This window comes from Sus scrofa, chromosome 2 (assembly GCF_054392235.1).
Source record: "Sus scrofa isolate SSC_HxYL_T2T_F1_AM1 chromosome 2, Sscrofa_HxYL_maternal_Yorkshire_Landrace_v2.0, whole genome shotgun sequence".
Lineage (NCBI taxonomy): Eukaryota > Metazoa > Chordata > Mammalia > Artiodactyla > Suidae > Sus > Sus scrofa.
The window spans coordinates 93464199-93489895 of NC_139384.1; the positions used below are offsets into that span (position 1 = coordinate 93464199).

General features: G+C 42.5%; 1 protein-coding gene across 15 annotated transcripts in view; it reads left to right on the top strand.

The window, feature by feature from the left end:
• The window catches only part of ARHGEF28 (Rho guanine nucleotide exchange factor 28), a 339437-nt gene that overhangs the window by 245825 nt on the left and 67915 nt on the right, over positions 1 to 25697 (top strand). For all 15 annotated transcript variants that reach the window (XR_014838058.1, XR_014838057.1, XR_014838059.1 and 12 more), the window contains 8 exons: positions 7250 to 7305; positions 8548 to 8596; positions 10913 to 11057; positions 11132 to 11259; positions 12520 to 12660; positions 15076 to 15323; positions 21236 to 21358; positions 23123 to 23240. Coding sequence is in view for 12 of the 15 variants with exons in the window: in XM_085013806.1 (XP_084869932.1) it covers positions 7250 to 7305; positions 8548 to 8596; positions 10913 to 11057; positions 11132 to 11259; positions 12520 to 12660; positions 15076 to 15323; positions 21236 to 21358; positions 23123 to 23240 (1008 nt within the window). In the remaining 3 variants the exon portion in view is untranslated. The remainder of the gene's footprint in view (positions 1 to 7249; positions 7306 to 8547; positions 8597 to 10912; positions 11058 to 11131; positions 11260 to 12519; positions 12661 to 15075; positions 15324 to 21235; positions 21359 to 23122; positions 23241 to 25697) is intronic.

Consider the following 25697-nt stretch of genomic DNA (forward strand, 5'->3'; position numbering starts at 1 on the left):
CCAATTGGACCCCTAGCCTGGGAACCTCCATTTGCCATGAGTGCGGCCCTAAAAAGACAGAAAGACCAAAAAAAATTTTTTTTTAAATGTATATGGAGTTTCTTTGTGGCTCATTGGGTTAAGAACCCAACATAGTGTCCCATGAAGATTCAGGTTCAACCCCTGGCCTCATTCAATGGGTTAAGGATCTGGCGTTGCTGTGGCCGTGGTGTAGGCTGGCAGCTGCAGCTCCGATTCGACTCCTTGCCCGGGAACTTCCATATGCTGTGGGTGCGGCCCTTAAAAAAAAAAGAAAAAAAATTTAAATGTGTGCATTCACGCTGTCGTTGATGATGCTTCACATCAGCTTGAACTTTGCTTTCCTTGGAGACTTGGTTCCTTTCTTTTATGGGACCTGAAATGGCATCAGGCTGTTTGGCTGTGATTGAATTTTCGGACTTTTTAGACGTTTACTCCACATGGTGTGTGTGGACTGTTTCCAGCTTGACTTCCTGTCAGCAGTTTATTGGTGTGACACCTGCGTTTCATAGGCAGTGGCTCCTCTCACGTTCGAAGCACGGGATCCCTTGGGCCACATCGACGACCTTGCTCTCCCCTCATTTCAGACAAACTCAGGTTGGGTGACCTCCACTCAGGGCTCTGTGTCCATCTCTGCCACTTTTTCCTTAACCACCAGCATTTTGCCCTCTGTCTCTACTGCTTAATAGAAGTCCTGCTCTTCACGGAAACTCAGACTCACTTTCTAGCCAGGTCTGAGCCCCCTTCCTCATTCCTGTTCTCAGATGCACTGATCTCTCTCCTGTATCAGTGTTTATCGTCCCTTCCTTTGGGCAGGTGTCCTCTTTTCCATGGCACCGACTCCTCTTAACCGCCTGCATTGTCTCCTTTCTCCTAACTCTGAGTCCCGTCCAAACGCAATTGTTATTTCTAAGTATAGTCACCCAACCTTTTGCTCTAAGCAGCGATACATAGACCTCTTCTTCCCAGATTCACTTCTTTATCCCTCCCTTTTTACTGCCATCTGTCCAGGGGCTGCGTGCCCAGGGAACTTGTGGCCCCTTTTGGTAATTATGGCAGGACTATGGTATAAACCAAGACTGTCCCGATCACTCCAGATCTGTGGGCGTCATTATCCAGAGATTTTCCGGATGGTGTGTCTTAAAACCCACCTCACACTCCACATGCAGAAGGCCCTTCTTTCTGCTCTGTTCATGGTATCAGCTCGAACCTTGGGCATGTGGACTGGCACCTCCTCTTCCCTTCTGTCATCTCAGTCTACATGGTCCCTCTTTCATTTCCTTGCTCATTATCCCTGCTCCCGGGGCTTCTTTTTTGTTGTTGTTGTTTGTGTTTTGTCCTTTTTAGGGCTGCACCCTCGGCATATGGAGGTTCCTGGGCTAGGGGGCTGAATCGGAGCTATAGCTGCCGGCCTACACCAGAGCCACAGCAATGCAGGATCCAAACCTTGCCTGCAACCTTCGCCACAGCTCACGGCAACGCTGGTCCTTAGCTCACTGAGCAAGGCCAGGGATCGAACCCGCAATCTCATGGTTCCCAGTTGGATCCATTTCCCCTGCACCACGATGGGAACTCCTCCGGTGGCTTCTTATCATCACCTCTGGGCTGCTGACAGCCGACTGTCCTAGTTTCCACTCTCTCCCAGGATCTTCTTTGCTGACAGCTTATTCTGGATTTTTTTAGCACGTTCATCTTAGTGGAACACTGCTTCCATCTGCCCACATACAGTTGAGGACCTCTCTCTTGTTTATTGGACTAAGCCCAGGCTCTTCAGATGCGTGTCCAGCTCTACCTGCTTCCTGCTGGCTGGTCCTGCTGTTACTTCCCTCTTCAGCCTTTGTTTACGCCCAGAGGCCTTGCCAGGCCTGCTGTCCTTTTCTCCTACTGTGTGTGCTTTCCTGCCCCATCCCTTCTTTTTTTTTTGTCGTTTGTCCTTTTTTTTTTTTTTTTTTTTTTTTTTCCAGGGCTGCACTCGAGGCATATGGAGGTTCCCAGGCTAGGGGTCTAATCAGAGCTGTAGCCACTGCCTACACCACAGCCACAGCAATGCAGGATCTGAGCTGCATCTGCAACCTACACCACGGCTCACAACAATGCCAGATCCTTAACCCACTGAGCAAGGGCAGGGATTGAACCGGCAACCTCATGGTTCCTAGTCGGATTCATTTCCGCTACATCATGATGGGAACTCCCCCCTCTCTCTTGATAAGCTCCTGTCTCTCAGTCCCTCCTAGGCCTCTACATCAGCCAGATTTCTAGCCTCGTCTTAGGAGGGCTTCTCTGCCCCCTGTGGCCTAAGCTCCTGCACGTCACACACACTTAGACTCTTTATCATCCCATTTAATCCTGGGGAATGTACATTCTCTGCTGATTTCAGCTTCCAGAATAGGCTGGAAGTCACACAGTGGTCACACAGTGGTTCTTTTGTATCCCCTCCAGGAGCTCTCTCCAGGCTGGGCCCTTAGACACCTGTCTGTGGTTACTGGCTGATGGAAAGCTGAGGGCTCACTGAAGGGCAGGTTGTTGGAGGGCAGAGTATGTTGGTTCATTCTAAGTTGGTCAAATGAATTGTCAGGGAAGTTTTAACGGAAGATGAAAAGCACTGAAAGTACATAGGACATATTTAGCTTTTAAAATGGCCATTATTATTATTAGTTTCAATGCAATAGGATTCATAGAAGATACAGGGTTTAAGGAGAAACTGAAGCTTATCCTGACTTACCACCTAGTGGAAATTGCTGTTCTTGATTTATTTATCTTGTTAGGGCCACACCTGCAGCATATGGAAGTTCCCAGGCTAGGGGTTGAATCAGAGCTGCAGCTGCCAGCCCACACCACAGCCACAGCAACACGGGATCCTTAACCCACTGAGCGAGGCCAGGGATCGAACCCGCGTCCTCATGGGTACTAGTTGTGTTCCTTACTGCTGAGCCATCACAGGAACGCCGCTGTTCATATTCTAATGGAGTCCCTTCTAACTATTAAAAGCTCAGATTTTTGTGCTAATATCTCACTTGATGATATCAAATGTATTAATTGTTCCTTATTTTACATTTCAGACTTTTTTTGCAATTTCTTTTCACAACATAAATAATGTCACAGCATTCTTTTGTACATATCACTGCCCACATCTTTGATTATTGCCTTAGATTAAATTCTAGAATGAGTTCAGATACGTGTTCAATGTCCTCTTTAATGAACAGTTTTTTAGAAGTTTTAAGATTTATATTTTTTTGGGAAGAGAAGTATTGGGGGTTTAAATTTTGGTTTAAGTTTTAAGTTTTTTATATTGAGTAAGAGAGTATGACATGTGCAAATTGCTGATATTGGTAAATAATCCTATTTCATGGATGTATTTTTTTAATTGTGAAGATGAAGGTTTATGATCTTAAAAACATGACATGATATAAACAAATTACATAAATGTTCAAAATCTTGGTATCTGTATTCTATATTAAAACCTGAGTTGCTAGTTTTCCATAAATACTGTATTTCTATAAATTTCTCCATATTTATAAATAGGTTTCACTATATATGTATGTACATTCGCTATATATATGTACGCTATATATATGTGTGTGTACATTCACTATATAGGTACACTACACACACACACACACACACACACACACACATATTCCCAGGCCAGAGATTGAATCTGAGCCATAGCTGTGGCATCGCCAGATCCTTAACTGGCTGTGGATTGAACCTGTGATGCCACAGTGACCTGATTCACTGTGGTTGAATTCCGAAGCCACTGTGCCACAGCAGGAACTCCCACACTGCTTATATTTTGATCTTACATTATTTGGGTGCACAGTGTACTAATCACTGCTTCATTGCCGATTTAACTTTCACAAACATAAAATTACCCTCTTGCAGTTAAATGCCTTTTGCAAGAATTTTACTTTGTCTAAAGCTAATATTCCTCTTGCTTTCCTTTGGATTGTATTTCTCTCAACTATTTCTGTGTTTTCGATTTAGGATGTGTGTCTTTAATTTAGCTGTAGGTAATCTGTAGTGTAAATGAGAGACCTTGCTTTATAATGAGGGTTTTTTCCTTATTTACATTTAATTTTACAACTATCAGTTCTCTTTTATCATTCTTTGCTGTTTTCCTTGATGTCTGGTTTAGCTATTTAGACCACGTGTTGTTGGTTTTTATCTTCTCTGGGATTTGGCAAGGTATGTTCTTTTAATATCTACTAATAATAACTTCAAGGCTGTGCAAGTCTTATAATTAAACACTCTTATTTCCCTTACAGTTGCCCCTTCCCCTCCACCTCCCTGTAAGCCTCTATGAGTATACTTAATTCACTGCCCTTCCTGCCCATAGGCTCAGAGACCTCCCTGCACTGAAGCTGCTTCTCAAGCAGCTCAAGAATAATTTTTTATTTCAACAATAATTTGGTATTTATATCTTGTTCTCTACTTACAATAATTTTTTACATGTGATTATTTAGTTTGGTTGAAGTGCTCCCTTTTGCTCTTTTTTATTTTCTTTAATAAAGCTAATCCATTCTCGAACTCTTAATACTGATTCTGCTCTTCATAGGCAATAGCATTTCATGTAATTTTTTTCAAGGAGGGTATTGGAGTAATCTGTTTTCTGGACTCTTGTATATCTAAGGGTACATCTTTGCTCCTTTAAAAAATAAAACCAGTTTTATCTGGCTAAATAAATTCTTCAGCCAAACCTTTTCCCCTCAAGGCTCTGTCAACACTGGTCCCTTTTATTGGGGCATTTACTGTTACAATAGTAAAGTCGGGGGGCTGCCTGACCTCATTCGCTTGTTGATAATCTGCTTTTTTCTGCCTAGATGCTTGAAGATTTCATTTTTTTTCGTCATATGGATATTGTCAGAGACTAGGTGTCATTTAATGATTTTCCCCCAGAAAACAGTAAGACCGTCTATGTTACCTTTTCAGTTGTTTTGAAACTTCACAGAAGTTTTTGTCAGTTGTAGCTGTCAGTTGTCACTTCTGATCTCATTTTTCTGATTCTTCCATGGAGAAGTGTCATCTGTCATCTTTGTCTGACATCTTCTGTTTGAGATTATTTACTTTGTCTTCATATTCTGGAGGGACTCTTTCAAGTTCAGTGTCATAGCACTGCTTGGATACTTTGTCACATCGGTTCTTCTCAGTTTGGTTTACGTTTGTTCGGCTCTTGCTCTTTTTCTTTCCATGTAGTGCTTTCTCCTCTCACACAGCTCCACTTCCTCCTCGTCCTGTTGGCGTGGAATGGCCTTTTGATCCTATTTCTTGTCTATGTTGAGTCTCTTCGGGAGGATGCAGTTCACATATCCAGATTTTTCTCTTCTCTTCTGGATTTGTAATACTCATGGCTCCCTCTCCCAGGGAGTTTTCAGCATAACTTGGGTCTGTGGTGTTTTCTAGCTTCTACTTTTTTCCTTTTCCTTTCATTCTGTTGTGCTGGAATGAGAAGAAAGCCATCTGATTTCCATGTTCACCAGCAGGACCAGTACATGGAGTGGTCTGGGTTCTGCCCATTGGCCCTTGAGGTGTTGGCTAGATGCCTCTGCAGAGCTAGAGTGGGAGGAAGGGGGTGGGCTCAATGTCTTGCTGGGTTCTCAGGGGGCTACAGGCTCTGCAGGGTGGTTTTGATGGACCTCAGCGAGATCTTCTACCCCTGCCGTAGGGTTTTTCTGATGACCTTTCTGATGAGCCAGAGGCTCCTCCATCACATACAGAGCATGTAGAGGCCAAGGTGGGAGGATGAGGGTGTTGCAGTGCTGGTGTGTGGTGGCAGGGGACCGAGGGCAAGAAGACAGCAGCCTGGCAGGAAGCAGCTTCAGTGCAGGGAGGTCTCTGAGCCTGTGGGCAGGAAGGGGCAGGCCAGGTGTGCCTGGACTTCCTCCAGTGAGATGAGGCCACATTGTTTCATGAAGTAAAAGCTAGGCAAGTTGATAACTTTTCTCTTTGAATTTGGTTTTCCTCTAGTTAGTAGGAATTCTCTTAGAGCCTGACAGTACTTTTTTTTTTTTTTTTTTTTTTTTTGTCTTTTTGCCACTTCTTGGGCCGCTCTTGTGGCATATGGAGGTTCCCAGGCTAGGGGTCTAATCAGAGCTATAGCCACCGGCCTACGCCAGAGCCACAGCAAGGTGGGATCCGAGCTGCATCTGCAACCCACACCACAGCTCATGGCAACGCCAGATCCTCAACCCAATGAGCAAGGCCAGGGATCGAACCTGCAACCCCATGGTTCCTAGTCGGATTCGTTAACCACTGAGCCATGACGGGAACTCCCAGTAGTTTTTTTTTTTCCTCACACTGTTGTGCATTTTTCTTTCTTTCCTCCTCTTATTTTACCTAGTATGAGAGTGGGTGGTTGCCAGAGGTCAGAAGTCCCTTGTCAATATAGGGCAAGTAGTGGTAAATGAATTCTCAGGCAGACATGGAAGTGTATGTCATGCATGATTTCAGGTTTCATAATCAATAAGACCTTGTGCTTGAGTTCCCGTCGTGGCTCAGTGGTTAACGAATCCAACTAGGAACCATGAAGTTTCGGGTTCAATCCCTGGCTGCTCAGTGGGTTAAGGATCCATCATTGCCGTGCGCTGTGGTGTGGGTTGCAAACGTGCCTTGGATCCAGCGTTGCTGTGGCTCTGATGTAGGCCGGCGGCTACAGCTCCGATTTGATCCCTAGCCTGGGAACCTCCAAATGCCACAGAAGCGGCCCTAGAAACAGCAAAAAGACAAAACAAAACAAACAAACAAAAAACCAAAACCTTGTGCAACGGAGACAGATATCTCCAAGGAAACTAAAATATTAACAGCGTGCTCTGCTGCAGCAGTGGGTGTCCATGTGACTTAAATATCTTTCTTGGAGTTCCTGTTGTGGCTCAGCAGCAATGAGTAGCCATGAGGACACAGGTTCGATCCCTGGCCTCATTCAGTGGGTTAAGGATCTGGCATTGTGTGAGCTGTGCTGTAGGTCGCAGATGTGGCTCAGATCCTATGTTGCTGTGGCTCTGGCGTGGGGCTCCAATTCAACCCCTAGCTTGGGAATCCCCATATGCCACGGGTGCAGCCATAAAATAATAATAATAATAATAATAATAATAATAATTTTCTTTCCTTTTAAGTTTTCTAAATATTTTTTAATGGTTGTGTGTTATAATGACCCTTAAAAGCAGGATGTAGTCTTAGGCATTTCAGATCAACTTAAATAAGATGGAAACTTGTCTCTCTTTTCCCTTTGTTTCAGACTGTAATGCAAATGTACATAAGGGTTGTAAAGACGCCGCCCCTCCATGTAACAAGGTAATTGCTCAGACGTGTGCAAATATTATCTGCCTGTATATGGATTGTTGCTATTTGTTCTCTGTTTAGAGTTACTAATGATTAGATGTATTTCTCAAGTGGTCGTTGTAGTGATAAAATAACGCATGCTCCAAGTGTACACTTACTTAAATTATATAAAAACAGAGGGAAAGCTCCCTTTGTGTTGTGTGATGTGGGGTGGGGTGGGGGGGTAGGCTTTCTGTCAGGACCTGCTTAGTTCACCCACACACCCTCTAGAGCGGTAATTCTCAAATATCTGCCAGCATCAGAATCACCTAGAAGCCCCATTAAAACTCAGATTTCTGGGTCCTGCTTCCGGAATTTCTGATCCAGTAGGTCTGGGTGGCTGCTGAGAATTTGCATTTCTAACAAGTTCCCAGATGATGCTGTGGGTCCTGGGACCCCAGCATGAGGCCCACCCAACTAGAGTAAGTTCTCTGTGTTGGGGGGAGGGGGTGGGCTTGAGTTGTTGGAGGCATTACATCCTGTTGCTTGCTCTCCCCTGCTCAAGCCCTGTGTGAAATGCATGATGAGTGAGCATGATGGTCCTTCAGAGGGAAATTTGGAGTCCCTGACTCTGTGTTACTTGCATCTCATGTTGTGTCAGGTCACAGAGTTGAAGGTGACATTTCAGTGCTCAAGGTCGTTGTATCCTGCAGGTGGGAGGAATAGCCAGGAACAGCAAGAACAAATAGGAGGAAGGCAGCTCTGATAAGAGGTCCGTTTTGAGCCTTGATCGTGACATGTGAGCTGGAGATTTTCAGTCCCCCAGGATTTTACTAAAGCAGGATCTTTTTTTATTTTTCATCTTTTTAGGGCCACACTCTCAGCATATGGACGTTCCCAGGCTAGGGGTGGAATTGGAGCTGTAGCTGCTGACCTATGCCACAGCCACAGCAACTCTGGATCCTTAACTCACTGAGCGGGTCCCAGGATCCCACCCGAGTCCACACAGATACTAGTTGGATTTGCTAGCACTGAGACGCAACAGGAACTCCTGAAGCTGGGAGCTTGATGAGACACCTTCCTCATATATTTCATCACCATAACATTTTTCTCTTTGATGCATTTTATGTCTTTTGCTTTGAATTCCTTTTTGTTTAAAACAAAATGACAACGCAAATGATTAGTTAAGAAGCCTGTTTTGTGTAACTGGATGGACATCTTGTAGCTCAGTGGTGCTTTGATCTTATTTGTGTGTGTGTCTAATGTTCTTTACAGAAATTCCAAGAGAAATATAACAAGAACAAACCACAGACCATCCTTGGAAGTAAGTGATGTGGAAAATGGCAAGAACTTTTTTCAGTTTCATACGTACGGCACATTTTTTCCAATGTAAAATACCCCCACCTTTGGTTCTTTCGTTTTCCCAATTATTCCTTCTTTCATAGCATATGCTGGACAAAATTGGCATAATTTTTAGTTATACAAGAAGTTGAGAATGGCATAAACTTCTTTGGCAGCCTAATAGCCTTTGTGCTTTCTATATTACTTGATCTTTGATCTTAGGGAGAGCTGAATAGAGGAGGTTGCCTCTATTCATGATGTTATGATGTTGCCTCAATTCTGAGATGTAGACTAGTATAAAATGCGCTATTGATAACAACCTTTTGGGGGGGGGGAGAGAAGCACTTCATTAAATGCACATAATTTTGTTTTCCTAGCTGTAGCACATATTTGTCTCAACAATTATATGCCACACACTTCTTAAGAATCACAAAGTTAGGGAGCTCCCGCTGATCCACAATGGATCAGTGGCCTCTTGGGAGCACTGGGATGTGGGTTCAAACCCAAGCTCAGCACAGTGGGTTGGGGATCTGGCATTGCTGCAGCTACAGCTGGGATCTGATCTCTATAGCCTGGGAGCTCCATATGGCACAGGGTGGCCAAAAATGAAAAAAAAAAAAAAAAAAAAAAAAAAGATTCTTAACAGTCTTTGTAGCCTGTCATCAGAGCAACCAGTTATGTGTTCTTTTTTTGGTTTTTGTTTCTTTTTTTTTTTTTTCTGTCTTTTTAGGGCCACACCAAGTTCCCAGGCTAGGGGTTGAATTGGAGCTGCAGCTGCCAGCCTACGCCAGAGCTACAGCAACGCGGGATCTGGACCTGGTCTGCAACCTACACCACAGCTCACGGCAAAGCCATATCCTTAACCCACTGAGCAAGGTCAGGTTTTGAACCCGGATCCTCATGGATGCTAGTTGGGTTCATTTCTGCTGAGCCACAACGGGAACTCCCAACCTGGTACTTTTTAGTAGCCATGCTTGAGACCATGATCTCATCAGCTCCATCAGGATGATGGTGAAATTTCAGAACACGCCTGCATTTTGTTTGCCTATGATGAAGCTCAGTGGTTCTCTTTTTTTCTTGAGTTGTACATTGTTGAAATTTAAACAATTTCTCTCAGATAATTGGAAGACTTTGCCATTCTTTACCCTGTACACAAGGGTCAATCACAGCATTGTCCTAAGTTAGAAAATTCTTTGCTGTGTTGTAAGCAATTTTGCATTTCCTTCTGCCTCAATATTACATAGCTCGCCTGGTGGCAGGCGTTTTAAGTGTGTGGTCACTTATCATTTCAATGCTGCAGCGGTGTGACCGGTATTTTAAAAAGCACTTGAACTGAAGTCGGTGAAGTGCAAATTGATAGTGACATGTGATTGCGTGTGATGTTACACAAGGGTAAACTAGTGCAAGCAGTAATGAGCGTGACATTATTTACTCCCCAGCTTCTTCACCAGAAGTCCCTGCGACCTCAATTGTAAGGTGCCCCTCAATTTCATAAGGTTAAGCATGAAAAGATTTAAAAAGCATCTCACAGCTGATAGAATACTGTCTATTCCCTCTCTTAACTTAGGAGTCATCAGGGTAAAATTACCTCATCCATGTGTAAATTCCTTTCTAATATCTTGGGGTTCCGTTTGAGTTTTTCCCCCATTACTTGAGAAAGGTGTAGTATTAGACGCATAGTATTAGACGATTGAAATGTTTTCGGAGAGGTACTTTTAGTACACGTGAAATGCAAATGCATGGATGCCCCTAACATTTCATTCTGACCAGAAAGGTCCCAGGGCACCACTTCCTTCTCTTTAGGTGAGAGAGGACAGCCCAGCTTGGCTTGTAGGTTTTACCTGCCTGACATTCTTATAGCACAGAGAACAGACCTGCCAGCATTGTTCTAGTCTGTTGATGCACTGTGTGTGTGTGCTTGTTTATACACCCAATGTGCAGTCTGTTAATAGTGCTAATAACACCTTGCATCTATTTAGAGCTGGCTCTGAGGAGTACAAGCAGTGGTTTATGGGCAGCAGTCCCTGTGTTTCCCCATTCCAGTCTCCTGTTTGTTTGTGTCACCCCAGCTCTCCACAATCTCCAAGTGCCTCCAGCCTGGGTACCAGAAGGGTGGGAACTGGAAGGGACATTTGAAGCAGGTGTCGGGATGTGGCTGGGCGATTGCTTTCAAGGCTGGCATGTGACATTAGAAGAGGCCATTGGAACATTCAGCTTCGTGGCTTCGAAGTGACTCCCTGTGCTCGTTGGGATTACTGCCCCCTGTGGAAACCCATGAAGCATCTGTTCTGATTTCCAGATTCTTCATTAAGAGACGGCCCACCGCCTGGTCTCTCCCTGCACCCTTCCTCCTCTATGCCTATTGGGTTGCCAACGGGGAGAAAGGAAATGGCCAGCCAGGTCCACCCGCTGTCCAGGAGTGTCCCAGGCACCGCCTTGGAAAGGTAAGACTCGGGTGGTCTGACGCCCGGATGTCTCGGAGCCGCTGCTGGGCTGACTCTTCTTCCTGTCCCTCCAGCTTCAGGAGGTCGGGGACATCCCTGGAGTCTGAGAGTGATGGCAGCACCTGGAGAAGCAGGTCCCACTCTGATGAGCTGTTCCAGCCCATGGGTTCATCTCCCTCCACCGACTCCCTCTTAATGGAAGGTGAGGAGAAGGTGCCTTGGCATTTACTCGTGTTTCTGTGAGCCTTTGCTAAGAGGAATGTTTTCTGAAGGACATGAAATTGAAACATATGCTCTGTTCCTTTGAAAAGAATTCTGTTTCATGGTGTCCTTAAGGTCCAGGTTCTTCTGATAAAAAGAAGGAAAATGTAGCCCTGGAAGTGACTTCCGGACAGTGACCCAGGAACCATGATATATTTTTTAAACGGCCGTATTCCCCAAAGAGTATGTCATAAACATAATGAAGAGAGAGAAGTACGTGGTGTGCTTGCTGTTCTTTGAAAAAGTCTTACCACTGTTGGTGAATTGGGATAGGCTCATGCATTAAAAATATGTGTTTCACTTACTTAAGACTGAGCTTGCTTGGATCTCTGCGGGATTTATCCCCATCTGTTGCCTCCTACTTCAAGGAGGAATAAAAGCCATTTTAAAAAAATATGTTGTAGGATAGGACAGTCTGGGGAATTGCATGTTATATCCACGCTGCATTTATAAGCAAAGGAAAACCAAATGAAAAGAGAGTTGTGATGAGAGAAAGGAGCAAACTCTTCCCCAGGAATCTGTTTGTTTCAAATCCATTGTCACTGCCTCTTTACTTCTCTGAGCTGGAATCTAAGGAGTGCTGTGTTGATAAATAGGATTTAGTTTTCCTGAAGGGTGTGTGTGTGTGTGTGTGTGTGTGTGTGTGTGGTGGGGGGGGGGGAGTGTTGTGAAATTCTGTTAGAAGAATCTGTACTCTCCCATGACTCGAGTCCTTACACCTGCTTCATGTTCCCAGGAAGGACAGCAAGCCAGGTAAAGTGCAAATGAAGCAGACAGACACAACATGAGCTTTGACTAAATGGTGCAGAGTAACCCAGGGTAAAAGAAATCAGAGGGTTCAAGATTCTGTGAGCATACTGTGGACTCTGCAGGTTACCAAAAATAAAACTAAAATGAGAGCAAGCCAAATCAAACAAACCAAAGAATTTTCCTTTTTTTTTTTTTTTTTTGCCTGTACGCAGTCACTGTTTTAACACCTGATTCTGCTTTGCTTTCACGAGAGCTGTCTTGATTTCCACCGTTGCCCTAGTTTGGTTTCAAATGTTTCAACTCCACATCAGCAATGCTTTGGCTGAGTTGTTTCTGTGTGCACAGCAGGTTTATGTAGGGTGATGATCCATAAACGCGGGCATTTGGGAAGATGTGTTCAGGTTATGTGTGTTACCCCACTCTTGGCTTTTCCCTTTTCAACCCAACTTAGACGTCGTGGATTCGTCTCTGTGGAGTGACCTCAGTGGTGACGCCCAGGAGTTGGAAGCAGAATCTTGGAGTCTGGTGGTGGACCCCTCATTTTGTAGTAAGCAGGAGAAGGATGTCATCAAAAGACAGGACGTCATTTTTGGTAAGCGTTGCAAACATGCTTCTTGGGCTGCAGCGGTGTGGTGCAGAGGAAAGAGCATGGAATTTGAAACCACACAGACCTAGATTCAAGCCTGGGTCCAAGTCCTGATTACTTGGTCTCATAAAATATTTAACTGACCTGGACCTTAGTTTTTCCTTTTGTAAAATGGGGATGATAGTTGGGGTTCAATGTCGTGAGGCTTAAATGAGGCATTGTTTGTAGCTGGGACAGAGCAAATTTTCTTTCTTCTAGCCTTTTCAAGTTTACTTAGGGCATTCTTTTACCTCTCCTCTCATAAGAATCACAGGGAATGCTCACATATGTTAAGGTCGATAAGGCTGCTGTACTTATGGCCCTGTCATCACACCAGGGACTGCCACTCACATAGACACAGTGGGACTGGCAGCAGCTGGATTAGGGCCTTGTGTGGTTGTGTGCCGCAGTGTTGAGTATGGATTCAACTGCAGGAGGGTTTCCTATTTCTTGCTATTTGGGATCAAGTTAGTCTGAAATAGGGGAAGTCAAATTATAGGCTGGTTAGGAAAAATTGAAGTTTAAAAAATTTTAAAGTATAAAGTAGATGCTAAGAAGTGGTTCAAGAAGATACCTTCCTTTAAAGACGAGACTAGCTCTTAGTTGGCACTAATCCTGTGTGTGCAAAGCATGAACCATAGAGTCCAGCGAGCTGAGGGCCCCTTCTCACCTGCGTGTGGCAGTGGCTGTGCAGGTCCGATGAGCTGATGTGTGCTCATGCTGGGAAATCTATCTAGGGCCGCAGCTGTGGGAGTTCCTTTGGAAAGGGTGATGCTGTCCCCTTTAGTATTTCTCATGCAATTTCTATTAGATAGCAATTTTTCATTATTTATTGATTTCATATATTATTAAAAATAATCTAACCCATTTGGGATGAACAACAGTACAGAGTAGTTCACAGCATGGCCTTTGGATCAGAAAGTCTGTGCTCAAGGGAAAATCCTTCCTTCTCTCTTCTTTGTCTCTCTCATTATATTTATTAAAAATTTTTTTTTAATGACCTCACCCAGGGCATGTGGAAGTCCCTGGGCCAGGGATGGAATCCAAACAATAGCTGTTACCTATGCTGGATCCTTTAACACACTGCACCAGAGTAGAAAATCCCATTGTCTCTCTTTTATTTTATTTACGTATTTATTTATTCATTTATTTTATTATTTATTTATTTATTTTTGCTTTTTTAGGGCCACACCTGCAGCATATGGAGGTTCCTAGGCTAGGAGTTAAATTGGAGGTACAGCCGCCGGCCTACACCACAGCCACAGCCATGCAGGATCAGAGCCACATCTGCGACCTACACCACAGCTCACGGCAGTGGCGGATCCTTAACCCACTGAGCGAGGCCAGGGATTGAACCCCACAACCTCATGGTTCCTAGTCGGATTCGTTTCTGCTGAGCCATGATGGGAACTCCATCTTCCCATTATTTGAGTTGTCTTTTTACTTTCTTGCTGATGTTCCTTGATCATGACACATTGCTTTCTCCTGGAAAAAGAGTAATTTCGGAGACAGATCTAGTAATAGAAAGGACCTGGTGTTGTATACACTGAGGAACTTCATTGTATTTAACTCAGTGTAGTTCGCCAAATTAATTGTGCTCCTACTCAATGCAAAAAAAAAAGAAAAAAGAAAGAAAGAAAATAGAAAAAAAGAGAGAAAAGAAAAGGGGTCAACTAAGCTGTATTTTATGTAACATTCAGGGGAAAATAGAACCCGGTTCCCAGCTGTGAAGGGACAAAGATGTGAGCTGGTTATATTATGAGCATTCAATATGTTATCTTCTTATATATAGACTTGACTTATAAATTTCCTCTTATAATGTCTGGAAAAAGAATAGTTTAATTTAATTTAATTTACTGTATGGCCCTAAAAGGGGTTCCCAGGCTAGGGGTCTAATCGGAGCTGTAGCTGCCGGCCCACACCACAGCCACAGCAACACCAGATCCAGGCCACGTCTACGATGTACACCACAGCTCACAGCAATGCCGAATCCTCAACACATTGATTGAGGCCAGGGATCTGACCGGCGTCCTCATACATACTAGTCAGGTTCATTAACTCCTGAGCCACAATGGGAACTCCGAGGATAGTTTAATATTTTGAGCTTACATTAAATGTTTAATCAATGCTGACTTTAATAGTGAGAGAGTATTATTCCTAAACATTCCCTCTTTTTTATTTTTCGTGCAGCATAGTGTTTAGCTACTAGTTTAGATTAACTGGGATACTTTTTAAAAAATTGAGGTATAATTGACATATTAGTTTCAGGTGTACCCCATAATGATTCAATATTTATATATATTACAAAATGATTCAATAAGTCTAGTTCATCCAACGATCCTTGGTTTTTTTTAAAAGCTTGTTTCTGCTCACCTGTTTCAGAGCTGATGCAAACAGAAATGCATCACATCCAGACCCTGTTCATCATGTCTGAGATCTTCAGGAAAGGGATGAAAGAGGAGCTGCAGCTGGACCACAGCACTGTGGATAAAATCTTCCCCTGTTTGGATGAGTTACTGGAAATCCACAGGCATTTCTTCTATAGTATGAAGGAGCGAAGGCAAGAATCCTGTATTGGCAACGACAGGAATTTTGTCATCAACCGCATCGGAGATATTCTAGTACAACAGGTGAGAAAGGTTTAAAAAAGTCCTAAAACCTCAAAATCTAACGGTGAGCAGACTCTCCAGAGTGTCCAGAGCCTACAGAGAGCTGGAATAGATTTCTTATGATTATTGATGAGTGGGTTTGGCTGGTTTCCTTTTCTGTGGTGTTGGTGTGTAGGACTGAGGTCCCGGGGGTGGGGTGGGGAGGTGGGGGGCAGTGACTGGCTCTCCCATGTGTCACAGGATGGCTGGATCATCACTGGCCCTATCACTGTTTTCAGTTCATAGGCACAAGTGAATCCCTTATGAAAATTTACTTAGACTTCTTCATGTGATGGGCTCTCTAATTACATGCCTACCCCAGGGAGCCCGTGCTGTTTCACCAGTGTCTCCTGGATAAGAGCTGTCTCATTTTAGGAGGCGTGAGGAGTTCCCGTCGTGGCTCAGTAGTTAACAAATCCGACTAGGAACCATGAGGTTGCGGGTTTGATCCCTGGCCTTGCTCAGTGGGTTAAGGATCCGGGTTGCCGTGAGCTGTGGTGTGTGCTGGCAGCTACAGCTCCAATTTGACCCATAGCCTGGGAACCTCCATATGCCACGGGAGCGGCCCAAGAAATGGCAAAAAGACAAAAAAAAAAAAAAAAAAAAGAGGCTTGGGGCAGATCTATTATAATGAGAGCCCCCGAGTTCATGCCTGGGGATGGGTAAAATGAGCAAATCCCACTAAAAGGAGGCACTTTTTGGAGGAGTTCCTATCGTGTGGCTCATCGGGTTAAGTAAGAATCCGACTAGCATCTATGAGGATGCAGGTTTGATCCCTGGCCTCACTCAGTGGGTTAAGTATCTGGCATTGCTGCAAGCTGCAGTGTAGGTTGTAGATGCAGCTCAGATCTGGCATTGCTGTGACAGTGTCGTAGGCTGGCAGCTTCAGCTCAGATTTGACCCCAGCCAGGGAACTTCCATATGCCACGTATGTGGCCATAAAATAAAAGAAAAGGAAAAAAAAGGAGGCACTTTTTTAGGTGCTGGGGATGTTTGAAGCATCAGTGAGAATGGGCTGTGCCACTCTCCTAAGTAAAAAAAAAAATCTTACTTTTGATAATTTGCATTGCCTCCTGGTCTTTCCGAAAGAGGCTTTCCATTTCCAACATGCTAATACAGAAGTTAAATAACAGGTCTCTAGTGCCCTGAATATGGTGGACACTTTAAAAACGCTTCCATTTTATTACTCACTTAACCTTCACATCAGTGAGGTTGATATTAGTTTCCTTTAAAGTGAGGCCTGGAGAAGTAATGACTCAAGTTCACACATCTCATAAATGGCATGGCTGGATTTGAGTGAAGACTGTGATATCCTGAGGCATCTACAGTGACATTGTGGGGAAGCTTTCTACCATCTCTCTAGTCTGTAAGTCCCAGCGAGGTAGAGAGTCTTGTCTGTTTGGTTACTACTGTGTTTCAGCACCTAGATCAGTGCTTGGTACTACTGAATGAGTGGGTTACTTGGGAAAAACACACCAGGAGTTCACTCCAATGCCATGTTACAAAAGCCCCTTACAGCGTCTGAGGAAAGGCATAGAGATCCGTACCCACTCCCCTTAGTTTGGCTTTCTCTAGGTAGAGGCCAAAATATCACCTCCAAAATACTGATTTTGTCCGCATTTCACCCTGTCACACACACCAGTGGAGTTCAGCTGTTGGTCTATATGCTAAAAATTGGGGAGTTAAGTTCATTGATGTGAATATACTTAAAAACAAGTATTTTTAAGGCACGAAAAGAAAAGAATCTGACAGTTGTCCAAAATCTGCTTCCATGTGTCTAACAATGTAAAAATCCACATTAGTAGTAAGTTTTTAATCAAAGCATTATCTGCTTTGCATATTATCTTTAAAGACCTGGACCTGTTCTGTCTTCATAATTCACCTAAAACATATACAGTGTGAGGTTAAGAGACTATAAAGTACTTTGCAAGACAGTTTTTTTTTTTTTTTTTTTTTTGTCTTTTGTCTTTTTAGGGCTATACCTGCGCCATATGGAGGTTCCCAGACTAGGGATCAAATGGGAGCTGTAGCTGCTGGCCTAGACACAGCCACAGCAACACGGGATCTGAGCTGCATCTGCAACCTACACCTACACCTACACCACAGCTCATGGTAACGCCGGGTCCTTAACCTACTGAGCAAGGCCAGGGATCAAACCTGCATCCTCACAGATGCCAGTCAGATTTGTCTCTTCCATGACGAGAACTCCTGCAAGATAATTTGAATAAAAATGTCTGAATGTTTGTGAACGTGAATCTGAGTGCATTCAAAAATGAAGTGCAAGATTATTTTATCGCTTGAAGGTATTTGCATCCATCTGTCTTTCCTTGATACAAGTCATGACTTCTTTTATTTTACTTTTTTTGGTTGCATCCGTGGCACATGAAAGTTCTTGGGTCAGGGATCAAACCCACGCCACAGCAGTGACAACACCGGGTCCTTAACCTACTGCACCACCAGAGAACCTCCAGTCATGACTTTTAATTCAAATCATTTAAAACATTTTTGTTTTTATGTCACCTTTCATAGTTAACAAAAATTTCCCATCTTTACTGGTTCTATATTTTATTTAATTTGTGTGGATAAAAGCAGGGCTTAAGTTGAGAACAAGGTTTGGGAAGTTGGCCATGACATGGGGTGAGCCTGGCAGTCATTTAGATGCTGCACAGACGTCTCCACTGCAGGAAGATTCTTGGTATTCAGAGAAGAGGATTAAGTTGGCTTTTGTGTTCCTGTTGGTGGGTATGGCAAAGGATTCCTTCCCCTGCTATGCAAATAAAGTTCTCTCCTGAAGAATATATTGGCAAAATCTTCAGACAATGGCTGTGGGAGTGGCGCTCTGTGGGAACGGGGGAGAGCCAGCTGTCGAAGGATGTCTGGGAGTGTTTGGGGAAATCCCACAGTCCAACCTAGGATGCTGCATGGATCTTGGGAGGCTGGGCTGGAATATGATGGCAGTCTAGTTCGTGGGAACTTGTGGGTGTTGGGAGAACTTGTGAACTTGTGGAATGACGTTGGATAGAGCAGTGGTTTTCCAACTTCTGGTACCTAAGAATGTGCTTAAGCTTGTTAAGAAGGAGGACTCCTTTGCTCCCAACCCTGGTGTGCTGTTAGATGGGACTGGGTCTGGGATTTAGCATTTTTAAATTATTTTCCCCCCAATGGTAGAATCTTACAGAGCTAAAATAGAGTGTCCCGGTCAGGTTACTGATAGTGATACAGCAAAACCACAGACTCTTTCTATTGCCATGAAGATTCCTCTTCTGGTGGTTTTATAGCCACCCCTACTTTCCTCCTGTCCCCAGCTACTGGCAACCACTAATCTGTTCCCTTTTTCTATATTTTGCCATCTCAATAATGTTATATAAATTATGTACATGTTATATAGATTATACACCGTAAATGCCTGTTGGGTTGCCCTTTTTTCACTGAGCATAATTCTCTCAAGCATCTCAATGGCTGTGTATGTCAATAGTTTGTTCCTTTTTATTGATGAATTTTATTGATGGATTGATGTACCACAGTTTGTTTAATCATTCACTTGTCTAAGGGCATCTGGATGTTTCTAATTTTGAGCTATTGGAAATAAAGCTTCTCTAAACAATCACACCCAGATTTGTGGGCATGTTTACATTTCACTTCTCCAGGGTCACTACCTGAGCGTATAGTGTCAGGGTTGTATGGTTGGTAGGTGTGTGTTTCATTTTGTAAGAAACTACCAACTGTTTTTTGGAGTGGTTGTTCCATTTTACATTCCTGGCAACAATGGACAGGTAACCCAGTTTATCCACCTCTTCACCAACAATTGGTGCTTTCAGTACTTTTTATTTAACTATTCTTTGATATGTGTAGTGATATCTCCTTGAGGTTTAAATTACAAATCCCCAGTGGCTTATGATGTTGGATATCTTTCTAGTGCTCATTTACCATCGGTATATCCTCTCTGGTGAAATGGCTGTTTCTCTCTTTTGCCCATTTTCTAATAGCATTGTTTTCTTACCGTTGAGTATTAATATTTCTTTATATGTTCTTAATATTTATTTATATATATCTGACTAGCTGTTAGTCAGATATGTGGTTTGTAAATGCTTTTTCTAAGTCTATAACTTCTATAATCCTGGTAAGGTCCAATAAGTTATGCTTTTGGTTTCAAGTCTAAGAACTCTTTGTCCAGCCTGAGATCCCAAAGATTTTCTCCTAAAGTCTTTATGGTTTTATGTTTTACATTTAAGTTTGTGATTTACTTGGAGTTAATTTTTGTATAAGATATGAGACTTTGGTCAGGGTTATTTTTTTGGTCTGTGGATGTTCGTTTGCTCCAATATCATTTGTTTAATGGGTTGTCCCTCCTCCAATAAATTGCTTTTGCCCTCTGTCAAAATCCGTTGGGCATTTTGGGTTCCTGTTTTGTTCCATCAATCTGTGTGTGTCCTTCCACAGTCATAATTGCAATTGTTATATAATCTTGAAATTGAGTAGATTGAGCTGTCACTGTTATTCTTTTTCAAAATTGTCTTTATTCTAATTCCCTTAACTTTTCACATAAATTCAAGAAAATTCTTGTCTATTACAAAAAATTGTTGCAATTTGTCAAGAATTGAATTAAACCTGTATATTAACTTGGGGAGAACTTACAACTTTACTGTGTTGAGAGCCTTCCAATCTATGAATATGGTACATTTATTTAAATCTTCTTTATTTCTTTCACTAGCATTGTGCAGTTTTCAGCACATAAGACCTGCATGTTTTGTTATATTTGTACCTAAGTATTATTGTTGTGAGTGTTGGCCTCAAACATAGATAAAAATGTAAGCAAAACTGAAAAGACCAGAGTGTTGTACATTTAAATGTACTTTCTAAGGAGGTGTAGGTGTGTTCTGGTTTGTTTGTTTCTCTCTTTCTTTCTTTCTTTCTTTTTTTTTTTTGCTTTTTAAGGCTGTACCCAAGGTATATGGAAGTTTCCAGGTGAGGGGTCAAATCAGAGCTACAGCTCACAGCCACAGCAACAGCAACATGGGATCCAAACTGAGTCTGTGACCTATACCACCGCTCATGGCAATGCTGAATCCTTAACCCACTGAGCGAGGCCAGGGAGCAAACCGGCATCCTCATGGATTCTGGTTGGGATCGTTAACCACTGAGCCACAAAGAGAACTCCCATGTTCTGGTTTCTATTGCAGTGACCTTCAACACAGACATATATACCCAGGGTCATCAGAGTCTGAAACATTGGCATTCAAATAATTCAGCTAATTCTCTCCAAACCACCTTATGATTCCAAGTTGATTCCCATGTAGATTTTTCTACAGAGATTTTTCTATAGGTCAAGATTATTGAAATATGTAGCTCACATCTCTACTCGTGTCCATCAGTTAATAAGTTGGTCTTCTGATTACTCCTCGTTCTCTGTCACTTGGCTAATGACAGCCTGCATCTTGATCTATTTGTGATGACAAAAGTCAAATTCTCAACTGAGGATTGAGTTCATGGACATGATCAGTTAGCCAGTGTAATGTCAGTCTTCCCAAGGATCCCCTTACCCTTCCTTCAATCTATAACAGAATTAAGACATAAATTGAAATTATAAAGTCCTACAAACACACAAAAAAATGGAAGATATCAAGTGTTTTTCATTTGGATATTGATAATCGAGTTAGTTCAATAAAATATAATCACATTAGGTTGACGTCTTCTTCTTACCTCTTGACTTCTTCTTCTTCCTCCTTTAATTTAAAAAAATGTCTGGGGAAGAGAAGTAATTGTGGTTGGAAATTCCAGGATGTTTATTCTTTATTTGAAAAGAATGCATCAAAATAGATGAAAATTGCATGTTCTTTTCAGTGTTTAGAATTGACTAAACTTATAAGCCAGCACTAAAATGTTATTCTTCTCAGTTTTCAGAAGAAAATGCAAATAAAATGAAGAAAATATATGGGGAATTCTGTAGCCATCACAAAGAAGCTGTTAGCCTCTTTAAAGAACTCCAGCAGAATAAAAAGTTCCAGAATTTTATTAAGGCAAGTACTTTAAAACTCTGTTACAAACTGGTAAGCCAGTTCATGCTTGTTTCCTACATGATCCAACTGACTCTCAGGTGTGAGTGTGTTTTGGGGATGAGAGAATTGATAGGGTTGTGACAAAAATAGATAGTCTCTTTTTCTGTGTTGGTAAAATATTTCTCCCAAATCATTTGTTTTTGTATCTTTTATTTGTGAAGTTGTGTTCTCCAAACATCCAAGCACTTTTGTAATACTCTATGAAGCTGTTTCATGCTCTGATGAGTGATGAATCCAAAAAACCACAGTAAAAATAAAGAATCCGACCCACCCCCACTGGATTAATTGAAGCAAGTCTGTGACATACATCATTTCATATATAACCTGTATCTCTGAACAATATATCTTTAAAAAATCATAGTGCCAGAGGAAGGAAAAAATCACGGTGGCATTATTACACTTAAATAGACAATAATTCTGTATATATATATATATATATATATATATTTGTCTTTTGTCTTTTTAGGGCCACACCTGCGGCATATGGAGGTTCCCAGGCTAGGGGTCTAATCGGAGCTACAGCTGCTGGCCTACACCACAGCTACAGCAAATGCAGGATTCCAGCCGTGTCTGTGACCTTCACCACAGCTCACAGCAACACCAGATCCTTAACCCACTGAGTGAGGCCGATCAAACTCTCAACCTTATGGTTTCCAGTCGGATTCGTTTCTGCTGCACCACAACAGGAACTCCTTAAATATCTTCAAACAGCTGGCTAGTATTCAGATTTCCCTGATTATCTCATTAAGTTGGATTGGTTAAGTCAGGATTTGACCAAGTTTCATATATTGCACAAGGGGGTTATATCATTTAAATCTCCTTTCAACTGAATGCTCCCCATCCCTTTTTTTTTTTTTTTTTTTTTTTTTTTTTTTTTTTTTTGTATTTTCTAGGGCCGCACTCAAGGCATATGGAGGTTCCCAGGCTAGGGGTCTAATCGGAGCTGTAGCTGCCGGCTTACACCACAGCCATAGCAACGCAGGATCCGAGCTGCGTCTGACCTACAGCACAGCTCACAGCAACACCAGATCCTTAACCCACTGAGCGAGGCCAAGGATCGAACCTGCAACCTCATGGTTCCTAGTCAGATTCGTTAACCACTGAGCCATGACGGGAACTCCCCCCATCCCATTTTTTTTTAAATCATCTAGCTTATTTATTGAAGAAATTTGTCATTTTGAGCTTCATGGATTCTAAAGTTTTTTATCTACAATTTAAAAAAAAATGCTACCAGTCTTCTTAAAAAAAAAAAAAATTGTACATGTGTATTGAGAACTTGAAAAGAATGCTTTGAGATTATGAGAAAAAATGTTGTCCTGATTAGAGAAAACTTTATGCTATGATGATTAATAACAAATGTAGAAAAAAACCTGTTGGAAAAACAAATAGTTAAGTGCAAACTCAGGTACAAAATGTAACTTTAATTTCTGAGTATTTTTCAAAACTTTTGCTATTCATGAATCTTAGCACTAACAAGTATTAAAACTTGCTCATTTTTGGAATTAACTGTAAGTACATCAGAGTAACTTGAAACTTCTCAATCTTGGAGAGTTGGGTTATTGAAATTAATGACAGCGTATAATGACCGTCATTTTAATTGATGTTGCATATTATATAGTAGAAGTATACTGTGGCAGAGTCTTTGTGTAATTAAAGTTTCTACCTAAAAAGAAAATCAGGTAGAGTTTGTGTATATTAAAAATATATATATGTGTACATTTTAAGCTCCGAAATAGTAATCTTTTGGCTCGACGCCGAGGAATTCCAGAATGCATTCTGCTGGTCACTCAGCGCATTACGAAATACCCTGTCTTGGTGGAAAGGATACTGCAGTACACAAAGGGTGAGTGATGACTTCTGGGACAAACATTTGCCTCTTTCATTGGTTTTAACCATAGCCGAAGTGTTGTAAATAGCTATCAATACTTGTGCCCTCTGATTCATAAGATTTTTCCTTATGGAAAAACCATAAAGCGTACGAATTGGATCCATTTTGAAAAGTTGCCTGTCATAATGTATCTTGGCCAATAGCCTGAATTTTTCCAAGCAGTCCAAGGCAAGCAGGCTTCGTTATACTTGGACCCTGCCTTTCCCGTCTATATTTTCCCCATATCCAGACCCTAAGACCTCTTCTTCTTCATCTTCCTGTCACTCCCCGGCAGTCTGATGAAACATGCGATTGATCCTCAGCTCCCCCAAGTGGTGATTTATTAGATCAAGAATGATTTATGGAGGGACCATTTTTGACTCTGGCAATTCATTCAGTTCCAGGGCCCAACATCTGGGCATCTCCTAAGAGACTATTAATGCACAAGGCTGGACTATAAGCTCCTTGAGGGGCCTAGATTCAATACCTAATGCAGTGGCTGGTACAGAACAGGCTATCTGTAAACATATCAGTGCGGCAAATGGGTAGATAAAAATGCCTATTCCTCCAGCTAGCTGACTGATCTGGAGTACATTAGGGTGGAAGTTATTATGTTAACAGGGACTTGGATTTGGCCTTGTGTAAACTTGTGTTTGCTTTGCAGATCCTTGGTTCTGCCGATCATTAGTTGGGCAAGTGGATGAAATGACTTGGGCAGGCTGGGCTAGTTTCCTCCACTAAGGAGAATAATAGTCCTTATCTTATGGACTTGTTATAAAGGATGAAGTGAGATTGTTTCAGAAAGTGTCCAGTACACAGCTTGGTGTAATTAAGGTGCCCAATAAGGGGAGCTATTTTTATGATCTTGGCTGTAATCAAATGACTTGGAGATCCTGAAAATGGTGGAGAACATAAAGGCCCCCTCTGGAAAAGTCAACTTCTAACATCCTTTTTTTTTTTTCAGAAGGGGTAGAAATGCGTGATTTAGTCTTTCGATTTTTTCCCATCACATTAGGATAGGACCTAAGTTCAGGCAGGAATGGTGACATCGATTCCTTATGTCTAGTTTTTTTGTTTTTTGTTTTTTGGTTTTTTTCTCTTTTTGCCATTTCTAGGCCCGTTTCCGTGCATATGGAGGTTCCCAGGCTAGGGGTTGAATCAGAGCTGTAGTCGCCGGCCTACGCCAGAGCCACAGCAACTTGGGATCCGAGCCATGTCTGCGACCTACACCACAGCTCATGGCAATGCCGGATCCTTAATCCACTGAGCAAGGCCAGGGATGGAACCCGAAACCTCATGGTTCCTAGTTGGATTTGTTAACCACTGAGCCACGACGGGAGCGCCCCTTATGTCTCGTTTTTATTGCTTCCTATAATTTAACATAAGAGAATATATAAGCACAATATAAAGAGAGAAGTCTGGAGTTCCTTGGTGGCCCAGCAGTTAGGGATCTGGAGTTGTCACTGCTGTGGCTCAGGTTTGATCCTTGGCTTCTGCATGCCATGGGCACAGTCAAAAAAAGAAAAAAGAGAAAGGGGAAGGCCTCATCATTTTGTTCTTAGTAAAAGAATGAAAACAAAATCAAGACTTTCAGTTTGTGTTACAGTTATATTCTCTCTGTCAGATGGTGTTAGGTCAGTTCGTGCCCCTCTGAGAATCATCTCACGCCAAATTCCAGGTAGAATGCATGAACGGATTGCCTGCTGTGTGTTGGAAATGAGAAGTGTGACTTCCTCAGATAGGGTGGTCCTAGGGGCTGAATGGACTGCCATCTCCTTAGTTCGCTTGGATCTTTCCAACCAGTTCTCTCTCTGGCTTCTGGGAACATTAATTCATGTGGCTCTGTTGTGGCGGTGCCTTTCGAACTTGAACTTGATACCCTTCGCCTGGGGACCTTGTTTACACAAAGACTCTGATTCAGTAGGTCTGAGGTAGAACCCCAGGTAAGCCTTTCTAATGAGACTCCCAGGTGGGCCTGATGCTGCACATTCTGTGCAAGCTGTTATAAGACAGTAATTTGTCCCCGAAGATCTGCAGTCTCCAAGCCTTTTCCTGGCCTTACTCTAAGTCACCTTGTAACTCAGCTTTGATTGGATTATCTCTCCTCAACTTTCCTATACATGAAATATGCTCTTTAGAAAGAAGTACCTTTCTTTTCTTTTCTTTTTTCTTTTTTTTTTTTTTGGAAGGGCAGCTGCTTAGTTGGGTGGCAGGTGGAGTAATGTAGTGAAATAAAGGAAGTGTATTCTTTCACGGGCAGTGGGAAAATCTTCCTTGTTAACAGTGGGTGTCACAATCTGTTCCTTGGTTTCCTGACAAAGCCAGCGTGCATCTTTTGAAAACATTTAGAGGCTGGATCATTTAGACCCTTTGGAGGACTTGTTCTTGTTCCACTTTGCTGCTATTTCTGTTGCTCTAGACTCTAGAGAATAG